This window comes from Tarenaya hassleriana, unplaced genomic scaffold (genome assembly GCF_000463585.1).
Source record: "Tarenaya hassleriana unplaced genomic scaffold, ASM46358v1 Cleome48, whole genome shotgun sequence".
NCBI lineage: Eukaryota > Viridiplantae > Streptophyta > Magnoliopsida > Brassicales > Cleomaceae > Tarenaya > Tarenaya hassleriana.
Window position 1 is genome coordinate 768,035 of NW_010967498.1, and position 26,934 is coordinate 794,968.

General features: G+C 31.4%; 3 protein-coding genes across 3 annotated transcripts; all 3 read left to right on the forward strand.

The window, feature by feature from the left end:
• The first annotated feature begins 2,011 nt into the window (after positions 1 to 2,011).
• Positions 2,012 to 3,061, forward strand: LOC104825737. The gene is made up of 5 exons (XM_010558107.1): positions 2,012 to 2,026; positions 2,114 to 2,182; positions 2,248 to 2,386; positions 2,482 to 2,660; positions 2,783 to 3,061. Exons 1-5 carry the CDS (start codon positions 2,012 to 2,014, stop codon positions 3,059 to 3,061), a joined length of 681 nt encoding a protein of 226 aa, XP_010556409.1.
• Positions 3,062 to 15,740: 12,679 nt separating this feature from the next.
• LOC104825712 (probable galacturonosyltransferase-like 3) lies at positions 15,741 to 17,265 on the forward strand. The gene has a single exon (XM_010558083.2). It carries the CDS (start codon positions 15,862 to 15,864, stop codon positions 16,906 to 16,908), a length of 1,047 nt encoding a protein of 348 aa, XP_010556385.1. The 5' UTR covers positions 15,741 to 15,861; the 3' UTR covers positions 16,909 to 17,265.
• Positions 17,266 to 19,224: 1,959 nt separating this feature from the next.
• LOC104825713 lies at positions 19,225 to 19,890 on the forward strand. Its single transcript, XM_010558084.1, has one exon. It carries the CDS (start codon positions 19,373 to 19,375, stop codon positions 19,511 to 19,513), a length of 141 nt encoding a protein of 46 aa, XP_010556386.1. The 5' UTR covers positions 19,225 to 19,372; the 3' UTR covers positions 19,514 to 19,890.
• Positions 19,891 to 26,934: the final 7,044 nt, after the last annotated feature.

The following is a 26,934-nucleotide window of genomic DNA, read 5'->3' on the forward strand; positions in this document are numbered from 1 at the left end:
CATTCACCATCTCTGCATATGGATTCCTTTCTTCTTCTTGAAAGATTGCAGGTTACGCCGTATTTTGTACAAGTTGTTCTTGCATTTGTGGAACATGTGATGATGATGTATCATACGTTTCTCCATGAGCCAGCCAAACAAAATAATTTGACATAAAACCTCTTCTATACACGTGCTTCCACATTCATATTGAGCTCGCCATCTTTTATTCTTGCATATTGAACACGGATATAGTAACTTTAAACTCTCAACATACGACGTTTGACTTGTTGCAAACGCCATAAAATGTTGTAATCCTTCTTCAAACTCACGCGAGATTTGATTATTATTAGAAGAATCAAATCTATTATACATCCACATTTTGGAAGAGAAAGACATTTTTTTTGGAAACCAATATTTTTTTACATCTCGAGCAATGCAGACACGGTTGGTTTGTAGGAAAGACACTGCGAAAGATTTGCGACAGATAATTTCTGTCGGGACATAATTGTGACAAAATCCCGACAGATTAGCGACAGAAGTTAGGTGGCACACAAATCACGTGCCTAACTAACTTCGCGACGCACCTCAACTGTCGCAATTGTGTCGCAGATTTTTCGCGACACACTGATTCTGTCGCAAATGTATCGTATATACATTACGTCAGATACTTCTATAACATAGTGTGTCGTAAAATGTCCGTAGCTTTCTATCGTTTATCTGTCGCAAATATTTCCGACAGAAAAATGTGTCGGTAACCGTCGTAATATTGCAATCGTTTTTGCGTCCGATTGCGACAGAAGTTCGATTTCATTATTCTGTCGTTGTTTAGTCGTCATCTATCATAAATTATTGCGCGACGGATTATTCTGTCGCAACGTCTATCGCAAATAACAGTTTTTCTTGTAGTGTCAAAATCAAAAGGGTTATCATTGTTTTCATCCTCCTACACGTCGCATTTACACCTCACGTGATGTTCGATTCCTTGAACATGAGTCCTACTTTAAGTCTTCAAATGACTCTTCTGCCTTGGAAGAACTCACATCCTCTGCTCCGAGTTATAATCAATCAGTTTTCAGATTGTTGTCTGATACTCATCGCTCTTCTGCCAACCTCTGAGCCGTTGCAACATGTTCTCGATCCATACCTAGAAGCCCCTCAGTAAGGTCTTTTGAACCTCATAATCTTGTTTATTCTGAAGATTTTTTAGTAGATGACACCGCAGAGTTACCAGTCGCAACTCCACCTTCAGATGTTCACTCTACACCTCCCGAAGACTCTGATGTTCCTGAGCTTTCTTCTGACTCTGCTTCGGCACCTGGCCCTGTCCCACCTCAGCACAGTGAACATCTACACTCCAATGCCCTTAAACGCCAAGCTGATGGTTCTGGTCCTTATCACATACTTATTGAGAACCACCGACAGGCTGACCTTGCTATTGTACCTTCTACTTCACTTTCTTCTGCTGATTTATGCTCTTCATCTACACTTACTTGTTCATGAGATTTCTTTTCTCGACCAAATTGATCAGGATCATGAATCAACATGCTACACTCACACTAAAACTCAAAAGGTCTAGCGCGACGCAATGGCAGCTGAACTTGACGCTTTGGAGAAGAGTGGCACTTGAGACATAACAGATCTTCCTCTTCAGAAACAAGCGATCAAAAGCAAATAGGTTTGTAAGATTAAACGTCGCAGCGATGGCACCATAGAACGCTACAAAGTGTGACTCGTTGCTAAGGGATACATGCAAACTTATGAAGAGGATTACAACGATACATTCACCCCTGTTACTAACCTTAAATCTTTTCGAGTTATACTTTTAACCTGCATTGGGATCTTTGGCAAATAGATGCTAAAAATGCATTTTTATAGGGTGATTTCGAATAGGAGATTTACATGGAACCTCCACCTGGTCTTCGTGATCAACTCCCAAAGAACAAAGTATGTCACCTTCGCAAAGCGCTCTATGGTTTGAAACAATCACCCTGAGCCTAGTATTCCCGTTTACACACTGCTCTCTTAGATAATGGCTTCTCCCAAAGTGAGTCTGACCACTCGCTTTTCACCAAACGAACACCACACGGTATTATCATCGTCTTAGTTTACATTGATGACATAATTCTGTCAGGAGACGATTCTGCTGGAATTTGCGAAACCAAAGCTTTTCTGCATTCTCAATTCGACATTTCGGAACTTGGTACCTTACATTACTTCCTTGGTATCGAGATCCTTAGAACTACTAACAATTTATTTATGTCACAGAGAAAGTATATGCTGGATCTACTTCGGGACACAAGAAAACTCGCATGCAAACCTACGAAGACCCCCCTTGAATTAACTTACAAGGATCATAGTGAGGGGGAATCGTTTCCCGACATAGAACAATACCGGAGAGCTATAGGTAAGTTGATTTACTTAACTAAAACTCGATCTAATATATGCTATGTTGTCAATCAGGTCTTTCAATGGTTGGGTGCATTCTGAGATATCTTAAAGGAACTCCCACCCATGGCCTATGGATGCTCTGCAACAATGCAACGAACGTGACTGCCTATTGCGATGTTGATTGGGAAAGGATCGTTCTGATCGATGTTCTACCTCTGGCTTCTGCACTTTCGTCGGTGGAAACCTCGTCACTTGGAAGAGCAAAAAAGAGAATGTTGCCTCCCGTTGAAGTGCAAAAGCTGAGTACCATTCGATGGCCAACATAGTCTCGGAGATGTTATGGCTTCAAGGACTTCTTGTCGACCTCGGCTGCTCTCCATCTACACCGATGCCCCTACACTGTGACAATCAGGTTGCTTTCCACATAGCTGCAAATTCCGTCTATCACGAGTGCACAAAACATATAGAACTCCACTACCATTTCATCCGCGAAAGGATTAGCAATGGCACCAACTCCACCATTTTCACCAGGAGCTCTGGTCAAGTCGTAGATATCTTCACCAAGACTACCAGCTCTTCCACTTTGCAGCTCTTCCTTCGCAAGATTGGTCTAGTTGACAACCTCAGACCAATCTTGAGGGGGAATGATACGACGCACAAGGAAAGTAATGCAGATCTCGGACCAAATTAGACATAGGAATACTCGACTGCAATCATGCCAATCCAAGAAGAGAAAGTTTGATCTACCAACAACAAGAAAGAAACTTAATATTCTGTAATATGTGCTGATTGATTTTACCAGATTTCTTTCCAAGTTTATGAATGATCATACACGCTATGTATGCCCTATTCTTTGACCTTGTTGAATAAGAGAAAAAGAATTCTTTCTTTCAAAACTCTCTCATACAAATCTAAAATTGTTCAACCCTCATCGTAACTCGGGATATGACAGTTTTATTCATATGAAACTAATGAATATATATATATATTCATTATTTATCAAATTAAATCCATTGTAGGAATCGAAAAATCAGATTCACCCAGTGGTATAAACCATGTAAGATTGGATCAGATGAGTACACATCATAATTATCGGTGTATTATAGTCATATTTCTAAGGATATGAGATGAACGAAATCCTTTCAATGGGAATGAGTTCATTGACATCGGATTCTTATTAACTGATGAAAATGTACGTTCTGGTTAGCATTTATTTTATTATGCTATGATTATCAAAAATCTAATCTATTTGACTTACAATGTTGTAGGAGAATGTTTTCTGAAAGAAAAATATTTTAGAACCACGTAGAAAAATTTTAAAATATAATAAACGGGGGAGATGTATTTTTAATCAGGCAATTCAAGATTCTACCAAATAAAAATATATACAAATTAACGAACAATAAATTTTGTATTTATTTTACGGAATATACTATTGTTGAAAAGATTGTTGTCACTGCTTATAGTATTGCCAAAGAGAAATTTCGAATACGTTTATACGACGATTTGTTGATATTGACAGACAAAAAATAAGATCTATCAGGTATGAGATATTATAAAAAAATCAAAAAAACATTGGATTTTATAATTAATATATTCTCTAATGATACAATTATTATTGGAGTTTTAATCGCAATAAAATGATCAAATTTACGAATGTTGACAATTAACTCAAAAAATTATTCTCCGTTTATTATTGAAAGAGTAAGTTTTCAAATTTTATTTACATTGTAAGCAATATCATCTTAAAAAACTTTAACTTAATTAGTTTTATGCAAACTAACATATAATTTCAATATAAAAACCAACAACAATATTATCAAGTTTTTTCGTATGGGATGATCTCGCTGCACAACTCCGTTCACAAATACATAGATTGAATATTAGAAAAAGTAGTATAGTCGTTACGGGTGTAAATCCAAAGATTATCGACGATAATTATTTAACACAAATTAATTTCTAAATATTTGATAGATTAATATTTAAAACCATTATCATATTGTTATATTGAGTTCACTAATACATTTTATGCATAAGTTGTTAAAACCATTATCATATTGTTATATTGAGTTCACTAATACATTTTATGCATCATTTATTTTTCGCTCAATACATCAATGTATACAAAGATTTTCATAGATGAAAAACTCAACATTATCACAAATTTATGTCTAAGGTAAATATATCATTCTTGAAAAAGTCTTTACTTATAATATTTACCAAAATAATTTTTATTATTATCTTACAACTGAATTTTTGGCAGACATTAAAGAAAAACCACACTAGTGCTAAAGACAACCATAACAAATTGGTTACATTGAATCGGTAAAATATCTATATAGTGATATCAATATTCTGTCATTGAACTAATTCTGTTTGCAAAAAATATAATGATGTTTTTATATTATTAAAGTTTTCTATTCATATTTAATTCAACTCAAACAACTTATCTATCTTAGTTTTTTGCTATATTCATATTAACAAATTAAATACAAAATAATAAACACATAATGTTCATATCATACATGTACAACTCAAAATAATGAGAAAATCTTTGTCAGATATACAAAGCAAAACCTTAAAAAAAATAACTTTTGTATTAATCTAAGTGAAAAATACTTGAACTTATAATTTGGTGTAATATTAATTCGTGAACTCGTAGGTGCACCTATTTATTTCCGAATTTTCATTTTTGAACAAATAATTCCTAAATTTGCTTAACAGTTCTATAATTGTCCATACCACTAATTGATCAAATCAAAGTTTATAAATTACTGTGTTAAAAAATGCAAGTTTAGAAATTATTGTGCTGAAAAATGCAAGTTCGAGAATAACTAGATGCACCTACAAATTCATAAATTAATACTACACCAAATTACAAATTCAGAAATTTTCAAGTATTTTTTTCTTAATCTAAATATTGGATTTCTAATACAAAACCAAAATTACCTTGTTATTTATAATAATATTTGCTTATTTTCATCAATCATATTTTTAAAATACGCTAAATGTGCCAAAAATATAACTCTTTCATCGTATAAATTTTTAAAAATATTATTGCAATATTATATATTCCAACCATGTAATGTCGTACTATCTTCGCAATTTCTCTTCAAAAAAATATAATATTTTAATATCTTCATATTTAAAACATTTTATTTAAAAATATAAAAAATAAAGATATTTTATTTATTTTTTAAAAACTTATAATTCACAAGGAGCTTAATAATGGCATATGTGGAAATATAACTGATATGAAATCTCTTATATATAAGATTATAATATTATCAGTAAATTCTTTCATAATCCTATCGATAAAAGTCGAAATTACAAAAAATATTTATGTATAGAGCAACCATAAATAGTATATAAAGGTGTACAATTAAAATTATTATAAAAAAAGTTTAAGAAACATCTAAATGACAAAGTTGTTATATTACTCTGGATATGAATTTAGAAAGAAATAATTAAATTAATTTTTTCACCTCATATAATAGATATGCAAAAAACAAGTAAATAGCTAAAATTAAATTCATTTTATGTTTTAAGAGTGAATAGTCATCATGATTTACGAGAACTTAGAATAAGATGATTGAGCACAATATTGTAACAACTCTTTTATTATTATTATTATTACTATTATTATTATTATTATTATTATTATTATTATTATTATTATTATATTATATTATTATTATTATTATTATTTGTAGTAGTAGTAGTAGTAAATTTTGGCATGAATATTATTTTTGGCATGATGGAGTTCAATACGGGTTGATGAATCAATAATATTATGATAAAATATACATAACACAAAAATCTAATATAATCTTAATTTTATATTTTTTAAGAAAAAATTAGCAAATATTAGTTTAAAAAAAATAATATAATGACTTAGACTTTAATAGAATAAATGAAACAATCACATGATTTGTATTGTATATATTAATTTGATTTAATTAAATAGATATCTGTAAAATTTTAAAACTGGTTGTAAAATATAGGTTTTATATTAGATCAATGTTTTATAGTGAAAATTTATTAGTCTGAATATATTATTATTAATTTTTAATCAAAACAAAATTTATGTTATTATTTATAACATTATTTGTTTATTTTAATCAATCACATTTTTTAAATTTCCATCGTCTGTTAAAAATATAAATCTTTCGTCGAAAAATTTCTAAAAATCATTTTGATGTTCTACATTTTCAAACATACAATATTTTGTTATCTTCACAATTTTTTTTTAAAAAAATACAATATCCGTTTACCTTTAAATTTAAAAAAATAATTTAAAAATATAAAATAAATAATATTTAATTTAATTTTAAAAATAATAAGATTTTTTAAAAAATTATTTATTTTTTAGTCTACGTGATGCACAGAGATTATTATCTAGTAAATATAAATTTGAAGAAAATATCATTTTTATTTTAACCTTTATTTATTTTTTTAAAAACCATTACTCCAATCAATTTTTTACATAATTATTATTCATTATATTATTGTATAAATAAATATGATATTATATAAATTAGTTATAATGCAATTTTTTTATTAATTTAAATTCAATATTAAATTAATTTTATAATTGTTGAAATATATCAATATATCAATAATAATTAAATAATTTATTTAAAAATTGAAAATGAATTGTATTTATTTTTAAAACCTAAATTTATTCTTATATTTAATAAAGAAAAACGTTACAAAATTTATTGATTATATTTAAATAATTCTTTATTATAAAAATTAATAATTTTTAAATTCATTAATAATTTTATTAATAGTTTTTTATTAAATATTTTTCATAATAATATTTTTAGTATAGAAATTTATAATTTTATCAATATAATTTCGTATAATGTATATTTGAGATGGTCCCACATGCAACTACATAAAAAAAATCATTTGCTAACAAAAATATGTCTGACAGGGACGCGATAAATATCTTTGTCGATTTTTTCAATGACTTAGGAGAATTGTAAGAGAATATAAATTAAAACTAAAAAAACCAAAAAAAAAAAAAATAAGAACAAAAACTAAATAACTATCTTATTATTCTTCAAAAATGAAATTTCGACGCAATATTGTGATAAATACAACATATCATCATCATCATCATCACCATCATCTTCATCTTCAACTATCATATTTCACGAAAGCTAAAAACACTGCAACCAAACGATTTGCGAAATAAAACCTTATTATATTATTCATTCAATCAAATAACACATATATAGACATAGATATAGAGTAAACTTAATCCTACTATGAAACTATAAACTAGTTTTATTAGGACACCAACACTAATCCTAATAATAATATAATTTTATAAAAGATAATCCTAACTCTCTATAATTCCCAAGAAATTGCGATTGAATTATAAATATTATGACCAAAAGTACTTTGATTTCATCCGATCAAAAGACCTTTAAAGTGGAGCAAAGGGAATTAGTATACTTTGGTATCGAAATTATCTAATAGCCCTTGCCTAGACTAGTTTATATTATCTCTTTTAATCCACATAAGATTTTGATAATTTTTTATATTATTTTATGTCATATGCTGATTACCGTTGATTAATTATCCTAATTAAGCCAGTTTCCACGTCATAATTGTATCACAAAGGTTGACTAGCTACGTGCGTTTCCTTTGGTTAGTGATGTGAGCCAAGAATACTTATTTATTAATTAACACTTTTAGATATCCGAATACAAGTGTTATTTTTTAAACTAGCATTTTAAAAAGCGAATCGATGTTTATTTCGATATGTCATCCAATATGACGAAAAGGCAAAAGTGTTGTGTCTATCCACATGTTAACTTTTCCATTCATTTAATTACAATCCTCGTGATTATCTTTAATAATAATAATAATAATAATAATTGTTGGTGCGCGACATATTAATATTATAATTCTTTCGGTTGGAGATTGAGTAATATAATGACTTTAGAATGACTTAAGATGGTTTCTCCGTGTCACACCCCATCAACCGACGCCCGTGCCACGTAATGTGATACAATTATATATTCGATGAATCAAAATAAAAAAAAAGTTAACAATAAAAAATGGGACAAAAGATATTTATAAGTGATAGATTAACATGAAACGTGTATATTATATGTAAGTTGTGTGTGTGTGTGTATATATATATATGTGAAAGTTTAAGCTAAGCTCATCGTCTTCCACCTATGTTCGTTTAGTTTAACGGATGTTCATCGTCCATCTATGGCCCAAAGATTGTGATTTTATGAAATAGTATATGAAATATTTTTACTTAATAGAAACTAGAAAATGTTTTCTCATGATTTATATATAAAAGTTAGGTTTTATATTTTCATCTCCGGAGATAACAGAGCATAAAAAGGGGATTTAAATAAAAACTTATATTATTTTGTAATAAGAAAGAAAAAAAAAAGTGTATTGGGACAAATGGAACTTTCTGCCACGTCGATGTCACGCAGTTTCTTGTAGTTGTGTTGTGATTCGCCAACTTGTCTACTCAGACTAATCCAAAACGCATTGGCCACGAATCACATCGTATTTGAGTTTTTGACTAATTATTATATTAAGGAAATATTCGACATAGACCATAGTGTTGGGTCCATGCCATTGGCATATATACAGTTGATTTGTCTATGTATGATATAGAATCATCTAGTTACTCGTACGTTTTAGACGTTCTAAATTTCCAAGCACGTGCATATTTTTGTTGTTGTTATTGTTATTTTCAACGAGAAAACGTCAATCAAATGCTTGCATTTTTTTAATTGAAAATTATGAAAATTTATACCACTGAATGGGTAATGAGTTAATCGAATTAGGTATTTGGCTATATATGTTAGGTCGCATATGAAAAGTTGTAATACGAAAAAACAACAAATAACCAATAGTCAAATAAATAATTAAAATGAGCTGCATATAATTGTAATCAATTACCAATTTGAAAACTCAACCGGTGAAATGGAGGCGCAAAACGTTTGTCTCGTCCTAAGTTCGGGTTTCAAATTGGGAAAATGAACATAATTCTAATCATTTGTTAATTGTTTCGAAATTAATCTAGCCATTATCCTTGATATCGGATTATAAAAAAAATTATAATCAGCCGTCTAATTTCAATTAATAAAATAACCAAAACGTTAGAGTTTAGAAGATTCTAAGCCAAGGAAACGACACAGGCATTAAGGATTAATTAATGAATAATGAAATAATTAATTGGGATCACACGGTTATTATTAGGAAAATATCTTATCCTCAATCGAAGTTTGTTTTGTTGACAAAGTAAAAAGGGTTTAGGGACCCACAACCCTTATGCCCCACAACTCATTCCATTTTTTTTTTGTTTTTTTTTTAAAAAATCGTTCCATTTTGTTGAGCAGTTGATATCACATTAATGACATAGTGACATTGTTGGTCGGACCATCCATCGTCTCCACGACCAATCAAATTTTATTTTAATTTTCAAATTGTAACATTTATATATATATAATATACGTGTGTTTAGCTAGTCGCTGGAAGATAACATATATAATCAGGGTTTGGTATTATAGTGGCCCTCAAATCATAAATCTGATTTGTTTAAAGAGTAAGGTAAAAAAATTTGTTAAGTGAATGTAGCATATTCATATATGTATATATTTTACTTATTCGATCATATCGTATTTCAGGATGTTGGATTTCTTATATTATTTATTGTTGTTATATTTCGACCATTGAAAATGATCTAAAAATTGAATATATAAAAAATAATCAATTGAAAAACGATCTAAAAATTGAATATATAAAAAATAATCAATTTAAATATTTTTGGATTTATTATTATTCCAACGGTAAAAAAACGATAACGGATATTCTGTGCGATATCCCGAATTAAGATAAGGGTGGAGAGTGATCGTCGGTACAAGTGATATAGGCGAATGACAGTTTTCCGAAAACCACTAGACCAGATGAGTATATGAATAAATCAAATACACCCGAACGAGAGAGATTCGATGGCTATATAGGTATTAGACTACATATTTAAAAATAATTTAAAAGAAGTGATTGAATTACTCGTATCAACAATATGCATCTACCCTTTCGATTGCCTATATCAAAAAAACTCCAAAGTTAAGTGTGTTCGTTCTAGAGCAATCTAATAATAGATGATCTAGTGGAAAGTGTTTTTCGATATGTGTGCGAAATACAAAACATGATGAAAAGTCTCGTGTTGGTCTATCAATACAGTTTCAACGTTTCGTAACAATTTCATGGCGTTGCATTTTATGTCATTCTTTCTAGGTTTTATTGGAATTTCGTCGGGTTTTTTTAAGACTCCGGTGCAAAAAAAAATTATTTTTATTTGTTTTCGGATTTAAATTTGTAATAAATTTATTTAATTTATTTATAATATAACATTCTAAAACTTTTTTAAAAGTTTCTACGGTGGCATGTTTTAAACATCGATGATGGGTAGTTTCTCATAAGTTTTGCTAAGACTGCAATATTCCAAATAGGCAGTGAAGTGTGGATCCAAATAATGCGAGTAACTGTAACCATAATTTACTGTTGCATTGCGTTATTATTATTCTTTTAGAGGGGGAAATTTTATAAATAAAATTCACGGTGCCGACATGAAATATCCATGAATAAAATGTTGAAAAGTCAAAAAAGACGATAAAAAAAATAACAATAAAGAGTAATTGGTCCAAGGTGGCAAGTTGTATTATCTGCGTCGACGAAATTATTTTAAATATTTTTCTTTTGGGGATTTCTTCTGTTGCACATATATATACACATACGCATATATATATATTTATGTGCTCCACAAAAAAATGTACACGTACACGTATATTACATAGATATTGTTGTTATTTGGTGTGGCTATATTCTTTTCTGGCTAAAATTTTGATTGAAACAACAAAAAAAAAAATACTATAGTTATATGTGAAATACTTGTATCATGTATTCGTTGAATAAATATATTGTCCCCATGGACAGACGATTGCATGGAGGATGCAGAGAGAGAGTATGACAAGTCAAACACTCCTTTCAATTCAACCAAACATAAATTGCTTATATTTATAATTATATGAAAAAAATATCAGGAAAAATATAATATTAGTAATGACTAGGAAATTAAAAAAAAATTGACTCTATTATTAGAGTAAATTTTCCTAAAATATATTTCAATTAACTATGGAGTAAAAGTTAAATTTAATAAATGGATATGTTATTATATGAAGTGGGATTGGTCGTGAGCTAATAATAATCCCTTGGAATCTCCTAATAGTCAACGCGCGTAGCTGAAGGAAACTAATGAATGGAATGGACGGATAAGCAAAGTCTCGGCCTTTTGTATTTACATGAAAATAAAAGGTCAGGGTTCGAATCCTACCCTCAGAATGGAATTATCTTCGTGCCAGTCCTTTACCGCTTAGTGCATTGATCCAGGGACAAACGGAGATTAATCTGAATGTGCAAGGCTTAAAGATACTGGTTCAGAGTTAAACGTCGTTCAGGACCACCTCGTGGTATAACCAATAAATAAAATTGAGATTATAACAAATAAGGGCAACGTCTAAGGGTTTGACCTTTGCAATTAGATTTCTCGGACCCTTTGCACATTTTTTACGGTATTTTGGATATGAAAAATTCTTTTCGGAAGTGCAAATTTTGGTTTTGGAGAAAGTGAAACAAAGAGAGAGATTATGATATTTTTTTCATCAATATATATATATATATATATATATATATATATATCATATTGTTAACTAACAAACATAACTAACGTATTTACAAACTCCATACAAAAAGAAAAAATCAGAGGAAGAACTTTGGTCGAACCGAGGCAGTTAATAAATCACTTATCACATAAACTATGTGTACGTTACATTTTGGTAAAAATATAATTTACATACATACATATATATATACACACATGTGGTTTAGAGTATACATTTCTTCTCCAAATTTGAGATTCGAACTTAAGACGAGACATTCGCTTTGTATTCCATTTCTCCGATTGATCTATCTGAGTTTGGGTTATTGAAATTTTAATTTTAATATATTAAGAAGATGGTTATATGAGATTCTTTTTTTTTTCTTTTTTTTCTTTTTTTTTTTCCAACCAACTTGTCATTAGTTGCATGATTCAGACACACTGATTTGCCTTAAAGTCTTTTCTCCATGTGATCCCTCAAAGTCTTTTTTCGCCAGCTTTTCATTTTCTTGACCAATTCGGCACTCTTCCATTAATTCCCACTGGTTTGTTTACTTAGACTATTTGTTTCCGTTATATTCATTTTTAATTATTTTTTTTAAGAAGAAAAAATAATCGGCCCCGGAAATATGGATTTGGAGATATTTTGTTTGACGTTACAGAGATAGACAAAATAAATAAATTAAAAAGAGGGATATTAGCAATTATTAGATATTCTTATTACAGAAAATAAAATATTATTCTTTATTTGATGTCGTAGAAAATATTCTTACTAGATAAAAAGCATTGATGCAAGAGCATAGAAACTGACCATTTGGATTCATTTAACACAATCCAATAAAATCGAGATTACAGTTGGAGAAAACATTACTCTATTCATTTCACTTTTTTTTCTTTTTGGTTAAAAAAGTTCATTTCACTTCCTTTAAACCATTTAATCATCTTCTAATTATGGAGAAGATGAAAGATGAATACCAAAACACGGCGTAACCGACCATTTATGAAACTTTAGGGTTTAATTTGTTTGAGCCAAAAAATTTCGGCCTTTTGGGTTGGACTCAATTCGGGCATCGGGTTTGCTCTAATTTAACTCCACGGGTTTCAGATCAGTAATCCGATTTGTTTTAAAAAAAAATCAAATGATAAAAAAATAAATCCAAATGAAAAAATAGAAGTATTAAACGAGTCGGTTTGGTTTGAATCTGAACCCGAGCTTCAGATTTAGTTTTATATATCCGAATTGACCGATCCAAACCTGAATCCGAAATCCTCGAACCGGTTGCTGGTTCAAGATGGGCCGGACCGGCTAAAAAAACATCGGCCGAAATATGTGTTTCGACAATGATATTTGAAACTAGCTAGGCCCATCGAGGAATTAAGCTTTAAAGTCACAGTTTGTAGGGTTGGGCCTTTGATTATTTGAATGGGCCTCGTGTTGATAGAAAGAAAGGTACGATGCGTACTTGTGTACTGTAACAGCAACATATAATTAATGAGATCATAGATAGATTAGGTCGGGGGGGTTTCGAAAGTATTGCGTCCATTGACACATTGCGAGAATTTGCAGGACGACCATTAACATGTATGCATAATAATGGATTTATATAATAGATTAGTCATATTTCGATTACTCTTACCTTTAAATTATATAAAATTAATAAAAGAAAATATTATTTATCTAATTTCGATCTTTATATGTAGTATCTCCCATAAAAAAAAATTTCTAGGTCTATCTATATATAGAAAAAGAACACATATTGTTTGGAAAATTTCGTAACGAATTGATACAATGATGAAGTCAAGTATATTAGCATCTCCAATGATGTTTAAAATCCCAAGTAAAGATTATAAATGGGTTACCAATGTTGATAAAGAACATTTCACATTTATAACAAATGACGAACTGATCAATAAATTTTATACAATGGTAAGACTATAACATATGAATAAATTTTGATCTTCGGATGTGTTCAATTGAAAATGATTTATATACCACAATGTTTTATAGTATGTTGGTGTGGGTTTATTTGAGAAAATCAAAACATCGACTTGATCCGAATTCACACTCAGTATGAGGGTTTAAGGTTCGGGCTCGGGTCGGCCCAATTTGTTTTAGGCCCACAAAACCGAGTTCAAAATCACCGTATCAAATCTCATATTAAGTCTCATTTATTTATCATTATTAAGAGATTCTCTCTAATCCAATCCAATACAAATAAAGGTTTTGAATTGAATTAAAATATATAAAATATAAAAAAATAGTATTCGCATACATTTTCTAAAATCAACTCTCTCTAAGTTCATTTGGTATTTGATTTTTTTTTTCTGAACACACGGTCATTATATCCAACGAATTCGAAACTTTAAAACATTAAAAAATTTATATTTTATAGATCTCAACATCTAAAATTTTATAGGTAGGTAATTGTTAAACCTTATTCAAACTTGCGGTAACTATACCTTTTAACCAACCATTAAAATATTTCATTGCTTTGTAGTATGATCTTAGTGGGATCTAATCCGAATAATCGATAATTTTATTTATATCTATATAAAAAAAAACCATGCATCTTCTCCCGTGACTTGCACATATACCATGAATATTATATACGAATGTATGTGGTAACTCTAATATTCATGAAAATAAATAAATAAAAAGCATAGTTCTAAAAGGGAGAGCACCTAGATTCCCCATTCATTTCTGCATGAAAACAATATTCTTCATACAAGGCGATAAGATCCAAACATTCTGTGTCACACTTTGATGTTTTTTTTGTCTCCTTTTGGTCGTGGCACCATGCAAACTGTTTATAGAAAAAAAAACAAAATAATTTTTTTTTTGTAAAATGTGGAATCTAATTTTTAATAGAAAAATAGTAGAATCCCATTATCCAAATTTGATTAATGGAAAACGGGTGGCTGAAAAGAAGACATTAATGTTCAACCTACCACAACTTATTCCCTGCCCAAATCATTTATTTCTCTTTGTGAATAAAAATCTTATGTATTCCATATATTTTATCATTTTTTTTGTAACAAATCGGTATATTAAATAATTCAGTTATATATATATATATATATATATATATATTTATTTAACGTAATTCACTACTCCCTCTGTTTCATTTTAAACAGACATATTAAAAAAAAACCATAATTTATCCCAAATACCCTTATTTTAAATTGAATAGATAATTATTATCTCAATATTTAAGTATTATTAATTAGGGTTAAATTCGAAAAATATTAAAATTACATGGAAAATCTCACAATGTAAATTATTCTGAAATAAAAAATTATTTTAAAACGTTTTTTAATTTGAAATAGAGGGAGTTTATTATTTATTGTCATCTTGTAAAATCCTATTGTCCAAAATCCACTTTTGTTCGACCCTTGAGAGCCGTTCGATCAATTAGAATCTAATCTGGACAGGTGGACGGTATCGAAGTGCGGTATAGCGGAAGACAGAGGATCAGAGCCCTCCTGCCCATTTCTTACGCATGTTCAAATCACTGAAGACGCGTCTCACCTGCCAGGCTGGCTCTTCATGTCCATCGCAAAATCCATGAAAAATTCAAAATTAAGAATTTTTTTAATTTTACTTTATTAGAGCTTTTTGTTTGATTTGATAATTTAGTTAACCCTGAGATTTGCTGTTAAAAAGGTCCGACAGATTAGATTAATTAGGGGGATGGATTAACGCGAAATTACGAAACTACCCCTAATCCGCCATTAACACACACAGCTCGTCTCCCTCACTCTCTCTACACACCCTTACAAGCCAAATGCTGACACTGCGTTTGCGTCTGCGTTTCCTTCTCCTGCCGCTGCTGCTGTTGGTCGCCGTCTCTTCCGGTGAAGCCTCCGTCACGGATCTCCCCACGTTTCGCGAAGCACCGGCGTTTCGAAACGGCCGAGAATGTCCGAAAACGACGTGGTCGGCTACGGATCGGACACACAATCCGTCGATCATCCATATCGCGATGACCCTCGACGCGATTTACCTCCGCGGATCAGTCGCCGGTGTCTTCTCCGTCCTTCAACACGCATCTTGCCCTGAGAACGTCGTCTTCCACTTCATCGCCACCCACCGACGCAGCGCCGATCTCCGCCGCATCATCTCCTCCACCTTCCCTTACCTCGCCTTCCAGATTTACCATTTTGACCCAGCCCTCGTCCGTGGCAAGATCTCCTCTTCGATCCGTCGAGCCCTCGATCAGCCCCTCAACTACGCTCGGATCTACCTCGCCGATCTGCTTCCGACCGCCGTCAAACGCGTAATCTACTTCGACTCCGATCTCGTCGTCGTGGACGATGTGGCCAAGCTTTGGAGCATCGATCTCCGGCGACACGTGGTCGGAGCGCCGGAGTACTGCCACGCGAACTTCACCCACTACTTCACTCAGAGGTTCTGGTCGGTCCCGGCTTATGCGGCGTCGCTTCGGGGAAGACGGCCTTGCTACTTCAACACGGGCGTGATGGTGATAGATCTGGGGAAATGGCGTGAAGGAAGATTCACGGTGAAGCTCGAGATCTGGATGAGGATCCAGAAACGACACCGTATCTACGAGCTTGGGTCTCTGCCGCCATTTCTGCTGGTCTTCGCCGGAGATGTGGAGCCGGTGGAGCACCGATGGAACCAGCACGGTCTCGGAGGCGACAACCTCGAAGGGCTTTGTCGGAATCTGCACCCAGGTCCGGTGAGTCTGCTTCACTGGAGTGGGAAAGGGAAGCCATGGCTGAGGCTGGACTCCAAGCGACCTTGTCCGTTGGATTCACTGTGGTCCCCATACGATCTGTACCATCACACACCGTTGATCTCCGACAGCTGATGGAGTGCTGACGTGGAAGCTGACTGGTAAAAAAACAAGGAACGGCGAGAGCTAAATTTCGGGGCCGTTAAAGTTTTGTCGTATTGACTGCCGTGAATTCAGCTGGATTTCATCGGTGGAATTTGCCACGTGGCAGTCAATCGTGGCGGGACTAGTGTTTGATCGGACGGTGGATAACCGGTCACGGAACGTATTCGACGCGGGTTATTGTATGGGTTTAAAATACATTGATAATAAGATATACCATACGACGTCGTGTTGTTTTCCATGTACGTAAAGATCTATTTGTGAGATTCTGTTATGCAATGTGATCATCATCATGTTCTTCAAATAATTAAGTTAAATTCCTTTTTGATTTTTTTTTAACTACCTATTATAGTTGAATTGAATTCTTTCGTTATCTAAATCCATGTTCGCAGTCCATATTTATTAGCCAAATAGTTTGGTCTAAACCTATGGTTAGTTATTGGGCCGTATTTTCACACGTGAAATTTAACAAATTACATACTTATTGGCCCATGAGAGGTTTTGATCTAATGGATCAAATATTCAGTAAGCTAAAACCCATTATTATTAGTTGGGCCAGATTTCTAAATTATGGTTAGACCACAAGTTTTATACAAATGAAATGGCTATTAAATCAAGCCTATGGACCGTCAACTATAATTTAATTTCGGTCTCGTATTTAATATGATGATACGACCGGTTTGCCAGTGGCAGATTGCCAACGATGAGTTCCATAAACATGCATAGAGATTGTACGTACGTATGTACACTTGGGTATAAACGTGCCATGCACTCGTGTGTATGCCTCGAAGATATGTAACAAAATCTTCTTGAAAGTCATTAAAGCCGTAATGTTTTTGAAAATTTAAATCAACGACACTTGTAATTAGGAATCGTGAGAGCTTCCACGTGCAACTCTGACTTTCCTGTCGTTCGGCACCGATACAAGATATATATATATATATTCAATTTATTTAAATATACGAATTATTGGTTCGTTATACTTGGTGAATTAAACTAATCCTGCCTCATGACTTTTTCAATTATACATTGATCCGACATAAGTTTATCAGATATGAATGCTAGGAACCTATTTTAATTTGGTCATGAAAACGTCTATAATTACGGTAATGTGAGCCTATGAATTGATATTATAGAACTAATCCAAAGTAGGACGAAAGAAATTTAAAGAATCGGAAATATTTAAACTTATTTTCTGTTGAAATATGGTATAGATGCACGCCACATATTACTATACATACAACAAAATTGCATAAAAAAGTATTGTTCGAAATCCATATGTGTAGAGTATAGAGGGATAAAATATGAGGTATTTATACAAGTGAGTTAACCTAATAACACATGGGAAAATATATATTTATCCCTCTATATAGAGGTTTTATATTAGTACATGATATTTTCGAGATATTGGTTATATAAATATTTCGGATCGGAGAGTGGTATATATTGTTGAAAGTTTTTCTACAACTGCATGCCCATATTGAGAAATTCCTACGTTACTGATTGATGGTCCGCTATTTTCTCAATGCTAATTGAATAGTAACTGCCAAATATTAGTTTTTTCTGATGAAGAAAAACTATTAAAAGAGTATAAATCTGGATCTCTAGACTAAGCAACAGACAGAATAAATACACCATCGTTTGTGATTACTATAGTTTAAGAAGAATTCAGATTTCAATTCAACAATATTCAATGGCTGAAGGTATATGTTTTTCGATTCAAAATTTTATTTTAGTATTCATGATCTTATATGGTAAAGTGTTGCATATTGGAGATCATGATTTAGATGAGTTTAAATGAATTTTTAAACTATCATATATATATATATATATATATATATATATTTTATATTTATATATGTTCATAACAAAAAGTGTACAATAATATATATTAAGAGGGGGAAGCACGAGACCGAAAAGGAGATGCTTTGCTTTGCGTTAAGAGCACAAATCAATAAACCCCTAATTCATTGTGTTTTGAGCCTTTTTCAACGCCTCGATCGCTCCATCCCATGAATTCATACTATTGTTTTCTATAGTTTAGTTATATGCTCTTTATATGGCCCAAGACTTGTTTAAAAATCTTTATATAAATATAATATTAATTATTCATTGCATCAAACAAATACAAGGTCTTTGTTCAAAGGGGTGTGAACTTAAAATAATGATAACAACAAATCAATCAAAAAAAAAAAAGAGGGGAAAAAAAGGAAAGACAGAAGACACAAGTGGGTGAAGTGAGTGGGGTCTTAAGGGACAGTGTCCGGTGGGTTGGGATGCACTTCTCGCCCTTTCATGCATTGTCTTTTGTCCCTTTTGTTCTATAAAAACCTCCCTCTCCTCTTCCCATTCATCTAAACCCAAATCAAGCACAAAACCCTAAAATCTTGTTGAATTTAAACAAAAAAAAATATAAAGTTTGAATCTTTTTTGGAAGATGAAGATGGGAAGTCCAAGCATGGGAGGATCCAAGAGAAGGGTCTCGAGTAGAGGCCTTGGAGGCGTTCTTAGAGAGCAAAGGGCTAAACTTTACATCATTCGGAGATGCGTCGTGATGCTCCTTTGCTGGCACGATTGATATTTTATTATTTTGAGTTTTAATTAAGGTATATAGAATAATTTATACTTCGGATATACGTATACGTATACGTATAGGAGAATTCGAGAAGAGTCTTGTGGAAATGTGGTCTACATCCGAAGAAGGTGAAGAAATCGGTTTGTTAGTTATCTTAGGCCTCTCCAATGATTTTTCTTCTTCTTCTTTTGAACCGACTTTTGATGATCCATGTTTACATATAGTAGAGGGGCAAAATTGTAAATATCGGAGGGGTTGAGATGGCAAAAGTTTTGTATTGGCGCTTGGCCAGTTCTTGGAATGTAAATGAAACATATATTTTTTTTTAATCTTTTTGTGAAATTGTGATGATACTATCAGTAAAGATGCAAGTATGACTCTGTGATTATTTTTTTTTTGTTTCGGAAAGGAAAAAACAAATTGATATTATTGTTTTACTAATTAATCCTGAAGTCTAAAAATGTTAAATTTTGTATTAGTAAATAATAAAAGAAAAAACTGTAATCTTGTTCATATCTATCCATATGGTAAAAACCAGTAAAATTTGTGAACTTGCAAAATGTAGAAAATTAATTTCTAAATTTTTTATTCGTTAAATTTATTTTTAAACTTACAAAATGTGGTATTACAATTCTCAAAACTTGTTAATTGATATAAGAAAAAACCTTAATGACTGTTGATCTATAAATTAGTTTAGAATTTATAATAACTTATTTTGTATGAGAATTATAATGATATATTTTATAAATTTGGGAAGAAATTTGTCAAATAAAAGTTTTATAAATTAGTTTTCTCCCATTTTACAAATTTAGAAATTTTAATGGGTTTTATCCTTATCATTTTAGATGAGATTTTCAGAATTAGTAACAATTATATAATCCATTGAATTGAGATATACATTTTTTTTCCGAAAAAGAAAACTCTTTCCAGTTTCCATGATTTCGGCATTGATTTCTTGATGTTGCTATGGTCCACATTCCATATGATTATCCTTCATGATTTTAGCCAATCAGTTTCCAAATAAATTTAATTTAGGATGGTAGTATAATAATTTAAATAATTTGTCGATTGATAATTAATTGTTTAATCATGTGGTGTGATGTGATGTCGCTGCCCACGCATGGCTAAATTCGTTTTCAATCATTTACAATTTTCAACGTATTCTATGACAAGCTCAAACTTCCATGATTCGCGTTGGTTAACTTCAAACAACACAATTAATAATAAATAGATAAATTAGAAAACTTTATCATATTCATATACCTAAAAATATACCAAAAAATAATAATATCTTTATTACTATAAAAATTTATTATTCTAAAGAAATGTTTGAGTTTTCTGTTTTAAAAATTGAAATTGAAATCTTCTATGTAGATAATGTTCCTAAGTTTATTTAAATTATCATAATATATTTGGAATTTGACTTACATTTGTTTTTTTATACAATTCCACTTATATCCAATCTAAATTCATATAAATTTATTATTTATGTTCTCATTTTTCCAAAACATCCTAGGATCCATTATTCTTAGTTGATTTTATCGGTATTCATCGGTTTTTTTTTTGTTATTTATCAATTATGTTATTATTCAAATTAAAATTATTGTAACAGTTTCGAATAAAATTACATTTTATTTATAATTTTCTGTTTGGTTTTCATCAAACCGCGCAAAAATGGTCAACCATAATATAGAACTAACAATATATAAACTTATTTTACCCACAAAAATATATATAATTAAGTGCTAACATTCGAATAAATTTATAGACATTCTCAATTCGCGATTTTATAAAATTAAAATAGTATGTTCTTAAAATTAAAAATAAAAACAAATATTTGAAAAAGAAATGCATTTATTGAAACAAAAATATTGAGATATTTTTTAATGATGTGAGATATAATAGAAATTTTTTTCAATAATATTATCTTTCATAATAAAAGCTTCATTAATTTACAATATTGATTGGCTATGGATAGACATATCCAAAATTATTGCATGGCCCCTCAAATTATATGACGTGACAATTAGGTGCTAAATAATTATGATGGAAGACTTGTATGATGTCGCATCAAATAATATTCTAGTAGAAAATAGAACTTACATAAGTTAACCGATGGTCCTATACATTATTTGACAGAATAAAATCTAAACTATTTTTTTATCAAATAAAATTTTAACTTTATTTTTCAGTTAAAAATAAACTCGAATTTTATAATTTTTATCATTTTTAAACCTACTGCTAATGTGATGTTCTAACATTCTACGTGTTAAGTCAGTATTTTGACCATATTCGATACGTCATCATCTACATATCACGATATCGGAATATCACGTCAGCAATATGTTTAAAATGACAAAGATTATAAAGTTTAAGTTTAGTTTTTACTAAAAAATAAAGTTGATGTTTTATTTTATAAAAATAAACTTTAGATTTTATTTTATAAAAATTAAAAAATTTAGGTATTGTTTTAGGATTTTTCCTATTAATTAATAAATGTTTTTTTTTTACCTTTTTATGCTAAAAAAATCGTTTCAAAATATGAGTCCTGAAATGTCATTGATTCTAATCATTCTTAGATATTAACCTTTTAACTTACGCGAGTTTATAAGATAATTAAATCTCCATTTTCTTTTTCTTGTAACGCCAAAACATATTTTTATTTTAATAAAAAATATATCACAAAAAAACTTACACGCCGTGATCCGTGAGGCTGTTTGGACATGAAGCATTCAAGCGGAAGATGTTGGGTGGTCCTGAACCAAGTCTGTGGGCCCATATTCTGGACCTGAGTTTGATATATCACGGCCCATTAGTCGATGACACCACGTGTACGGTTCAGAATTTATCTTGTGCGTGTGCAGATACATACATATATATATATATATATATAGGTACACCAGATAAATCATTTTTAAATAGTCGAAATCGATTTTCCTATATCCAAAACCATATACTTCTTGATTATTCTTTTCTACAGCTTGGTTAATTAGTTTTATACCATAAAACATATATATCCGAAAAGTCCTCAAAATTGTCAGAGATATATTAATTGAGGATAGAGAGATGATTTCAAGGACAGTCCAAAAATTAATTAGATCGTTAGAGAACCATCATAGAATCGGATAAGCCATGCATCTTGCAAATGTAATTATAAGAAAAATGAATAAATGCAATAACAAAAAAAAAATGAATAAATGCACCGACCATTACTATATTGTCTATCCGTTTCAAAATAATTATTGTTTTAAATTATTTCACATTTTTTTAGAAAAGAAAGAAAAAGTCACATATATATTCTTCTTTAATGATAAAAACAATAACAATGTTATCATTAATAATTTATTAGAATTTGATAGGGATAAAATTGGGAATTATTCTAAAAAATGTTTTAAAAATGTAGAATGACAAATATTTTAAAATATAAAAAATAATATAAACCTACGAATATTTTAAAACGGAGTAATACATATAATAGAAAAAAGAGATTGTAGAGATGTCGGGTCAAGATGTTAGGTCGCACGGAAGCTGAAGTTGTATCATTTATATTCTGTTGTCGGCCATCTACATGGAGACATCCATTAATAATATATATGCTCCTCATTTTCATGCATTAATTACTTCATTTATTTAAAATTTTAAATAATATTCAGTTATTTTTCCCAACATATATTAATATCTACATCGAAGCGTATTGTTGCATATAAAGCTTCTACACGTAGTTTTTATACATGACAACTAAAATTATAACATACATACATATATATGTTCTTGTATATATGTTTAGATTTTAGGGCTTTATAAAAAAAATATTTAGATTTTAGGGATAAACATTGAAGGAGAAATAGACAAAAGGAGTTGAACGGTCAAAAATATACAAGCCACGTGCGGCGGACCTACCACCGTCGCAGTCGTTGTGGTCCCCACCACCACGGTGGAGCCACGGCCTCCTGTCTCTCTCTTCTTGATAATAATTTTCCCTTTTCACATTATATGATTCCCTTTTGTTCTTTTCCGTTACTTAATTCCTGTTTATACACAGATTAATCTCACTTATTGTCAGCAATAAATAATATATAGTTCAAATTTTGAAAATTATAGATCTTAAAAATCACGTGTCTTATTGGATAATAGAAGCACACTCACTCTATATTTTTTCAACAATGCACCGAAATTCAAACTAATTTTGGGATCGAACTCAATCATACGATTTAAATTATATATATCCTTCTCAAATTTAATGTTAGAACTCAAGACGGGACAAATGCTTTGTACCATCATTTCATCGGTTGAATTATCCAAATCTAGGTCATTCTACTATGTGTTGTTTTGTCTAATATGGTATGGACAATTGGATTACATATCCTTTTATTTGGTATATCATTTATTAACATTCGTATTGGTAATATAATCTCTTAGTTATTTTCGACATTAAAAGTATTAGAGAACGTATTTCGTTAGTTTGGTTTACCTCGGTTCGGTTCAATGTGTTTTCTTATTTCCAGTTTATGTACTTTACATTTCCGCCTTTATTTTTTCCATTAGAGCTGAACAGTATATATAGTAGTTTTCATTCATTTTTGAAAATAAGAGAGAAAATTGTCTCAATCTGTTTCGTTCTCTCTCTGCCAAATTCAAATGGTATCAGAGCGAATCATGATTCAGTTTTTCAATTTCTCTTCTCGATCTCTTTTTTGATTGTTCCTGATTTCTGATGACGGATTCCGAAGTTCATCTCTCTGATCATGAGCGATCGAGCTCTCGATCTTCGTCTCCACCTTTGGATCCTTATGCTAATCCTTTGTTTTTGCATCCTAGCGATTCTTCGTCTCTTGTTTTGGCTACTGAAAAGCTTCTCGGTGAAGAAAATTATAATCTCTGGTCTAGATCGAATATTAAAGCTCTCAAGATGAAGAATAAGCTCAGTTTTGCAGAAGGAACAATTCCACAACCTGATCCGTCTCATCCTGATTATGGAGCATGGTCACGGTGTAATGATATGGTTAGTACTTGGCTTTCGAATTCTGTTTCAGCTGAAATCAAGAGTTTGATTATGTATCTGGATATTGCGAGCGATATCTGGAAACAACTTACAAGCAGCATAATATTTCCAAGATCTATGGTATCCAACACCAACTAGATTGTTTATATCAAAGAAATTTGTCGTTGAATGCTTATTATACAAAACTGAATTTGTTGTGGGAGGAGCTCAAGAATTATGAACCCTTACCTAGTTGTTCTTGTGGAAGATGCATTTATCAAGCAGATGCAAAGTGGAATAGTCTGTACGAGCGAAGGAATGTTATTCGTTTTCTAATGCGTTTGAATGATTCTTACAACCAAGGTCGAAGGCAAATTACTATGCAAGAGACATTACCTGATATCACTAAGGCGTATAATCTGATTGTTCAGGAGGAACAACAGAGAAATGTTTGCTCACAGCTTGTAGACTCTGTAGCTTTTCAATCTTCGGTGAAAGAAATCAACAAAGTGCTAAGCCGCGAAATAATTTTGGTCCTGGTGGTCAAAATTATTCTCGCCCTAAGATGTTTTGTACTCATTGTGGGATGACCAATCACACAGTTGACAGATGCTATAAACTACATGGCTATCCATAAGGTGGGCGTAATCAGAATGCTACATTCAATCAGAGTAACAATTGGCAGAATAGGTCTTCTTTCCAGAGACCAAAGAATTTTTCTGGTGGTAAGCCACCACCTCTTGTTGACATGGTTCAGGCCACTGCAGAGGTTGATGATCGCACAAGTTCAGTTAGAAGCTCTATGACTCTTTTTTCTGCTAAGTCAGGCTTTGAGGATAAGGCTGAGGCTCTTCTGGCTCAATTCATATCTCAACTTCAAGGACTGCGCAACTCTTTCAATGAGACAGATTTTACAGCTCACCAACCCTCTTCCCCAAGTACCTCACCTTCTTCTCATTCTGTTTTTTCTACACTGGAACCTAGCCTTAAAATTCCCACTATGGTTTGGATTTTGGATACGGGTGCGAATAGTCATGTCTGTTGTGATTTATCATTATACTCTGAAATATGCTTAATTCCACTTGTTTCCATAACCTTGCCAAATGGTTATGTCTTGTCTGTTGATCAATCTGGCTCGGTTATTCTTTCTTCATCACTCACTCTTCATTCTGTTTTGTATGTACCATCCTTTTATTAGAAATCTCATCAGATGAAGCAGAAATAGGAAGAATAGAAAGATGAGAATGTATAGATTTCTGCTTAAAAGGAAAGATATCCTTCTGAAAAACCATTTTCGAGTGACAATAATTTTTTGAGTTTCCAGATAGAGAACAATGTACCCCTTAACGCCAGCTGGATAACCAAGAAACACTGATGCATTGACTCTAGGACTAAACTTGTGGCGATCTTTGATTAAAGTTGAAGCATAACAAAGACATCCAAAAACTTTTAAATTGGAATAATCTGGTTTACTGCCAGAAAGAACCTCTAAAGGACTCTTGTTGTTCAAAACATGTGTGGGAATTCTATTAATAAAAAAAACAGCTGCTAAAACACAATGACTCCAGTAAGGTAAAGGTATATGAAATTGGAAATATAAAGATCGAGCCACATTCAAAACATGTTGATGCTTTCTTTCAACTACAGAATTTTGTTCTGGAGTATATGGACAAGATTTGAAATGGACAATGCCTTTTGAAGTTAAAAGATCTGAAAACTATAACTCAGGAGCATTATCAGACCTAATGGATTTCACTTTAGCAGAAAATTGATTCTCAATCAAATTTAAGAAACCAGAAAATTTCTGTAAAACATCAGATTTATGTCTAAGCAAATAGAGCTAAGTCACCCGTGAACAATCATCCACTATAGTTAAGAAGTACTTGAATCCCTCAACAGTTGGAACATGAAATGGTCCCTAAACATCAATATGTAGTAATTCAAAAGGAATATCAGATAGTTTTCCAGAAATAGGAAATGATAATTGTTTCTGTTTAGCAAGGGGACAAATAGAACAATGTTGAAATTGAGTTTCTGATTCAGAAAAAATAAGCTGAGATTTCTATTCCTCCACCTTTTCTTTATGATTCTTATCAGACCTCATCAGATTTCACAGGAGATTATGCTTCCCCTGTTTCTCCTCATTCTATTCATTCTTCTCTAGTGGTTAATGAGCATGTTTCAGAGGATAATGGTAGACCACATAGAGTGACAAAACGCCCTGCATACTTATCTGATTACCATTGTTATCACCTTACACATAATTCCCCACCTTCTGATTCTTGTCCAACCTTTTATCCTATTTATAATTTTCTCACCTATGATAAACTTCACCTTTCTTTTAAAACCTTTGTTCTTTCTATCACAACTGAAACCGAGCCCTCATGCTATACTAAAGCTGTAAAATATGCCCAATGGAGAATGCTATGAAATTGGAGTTAGA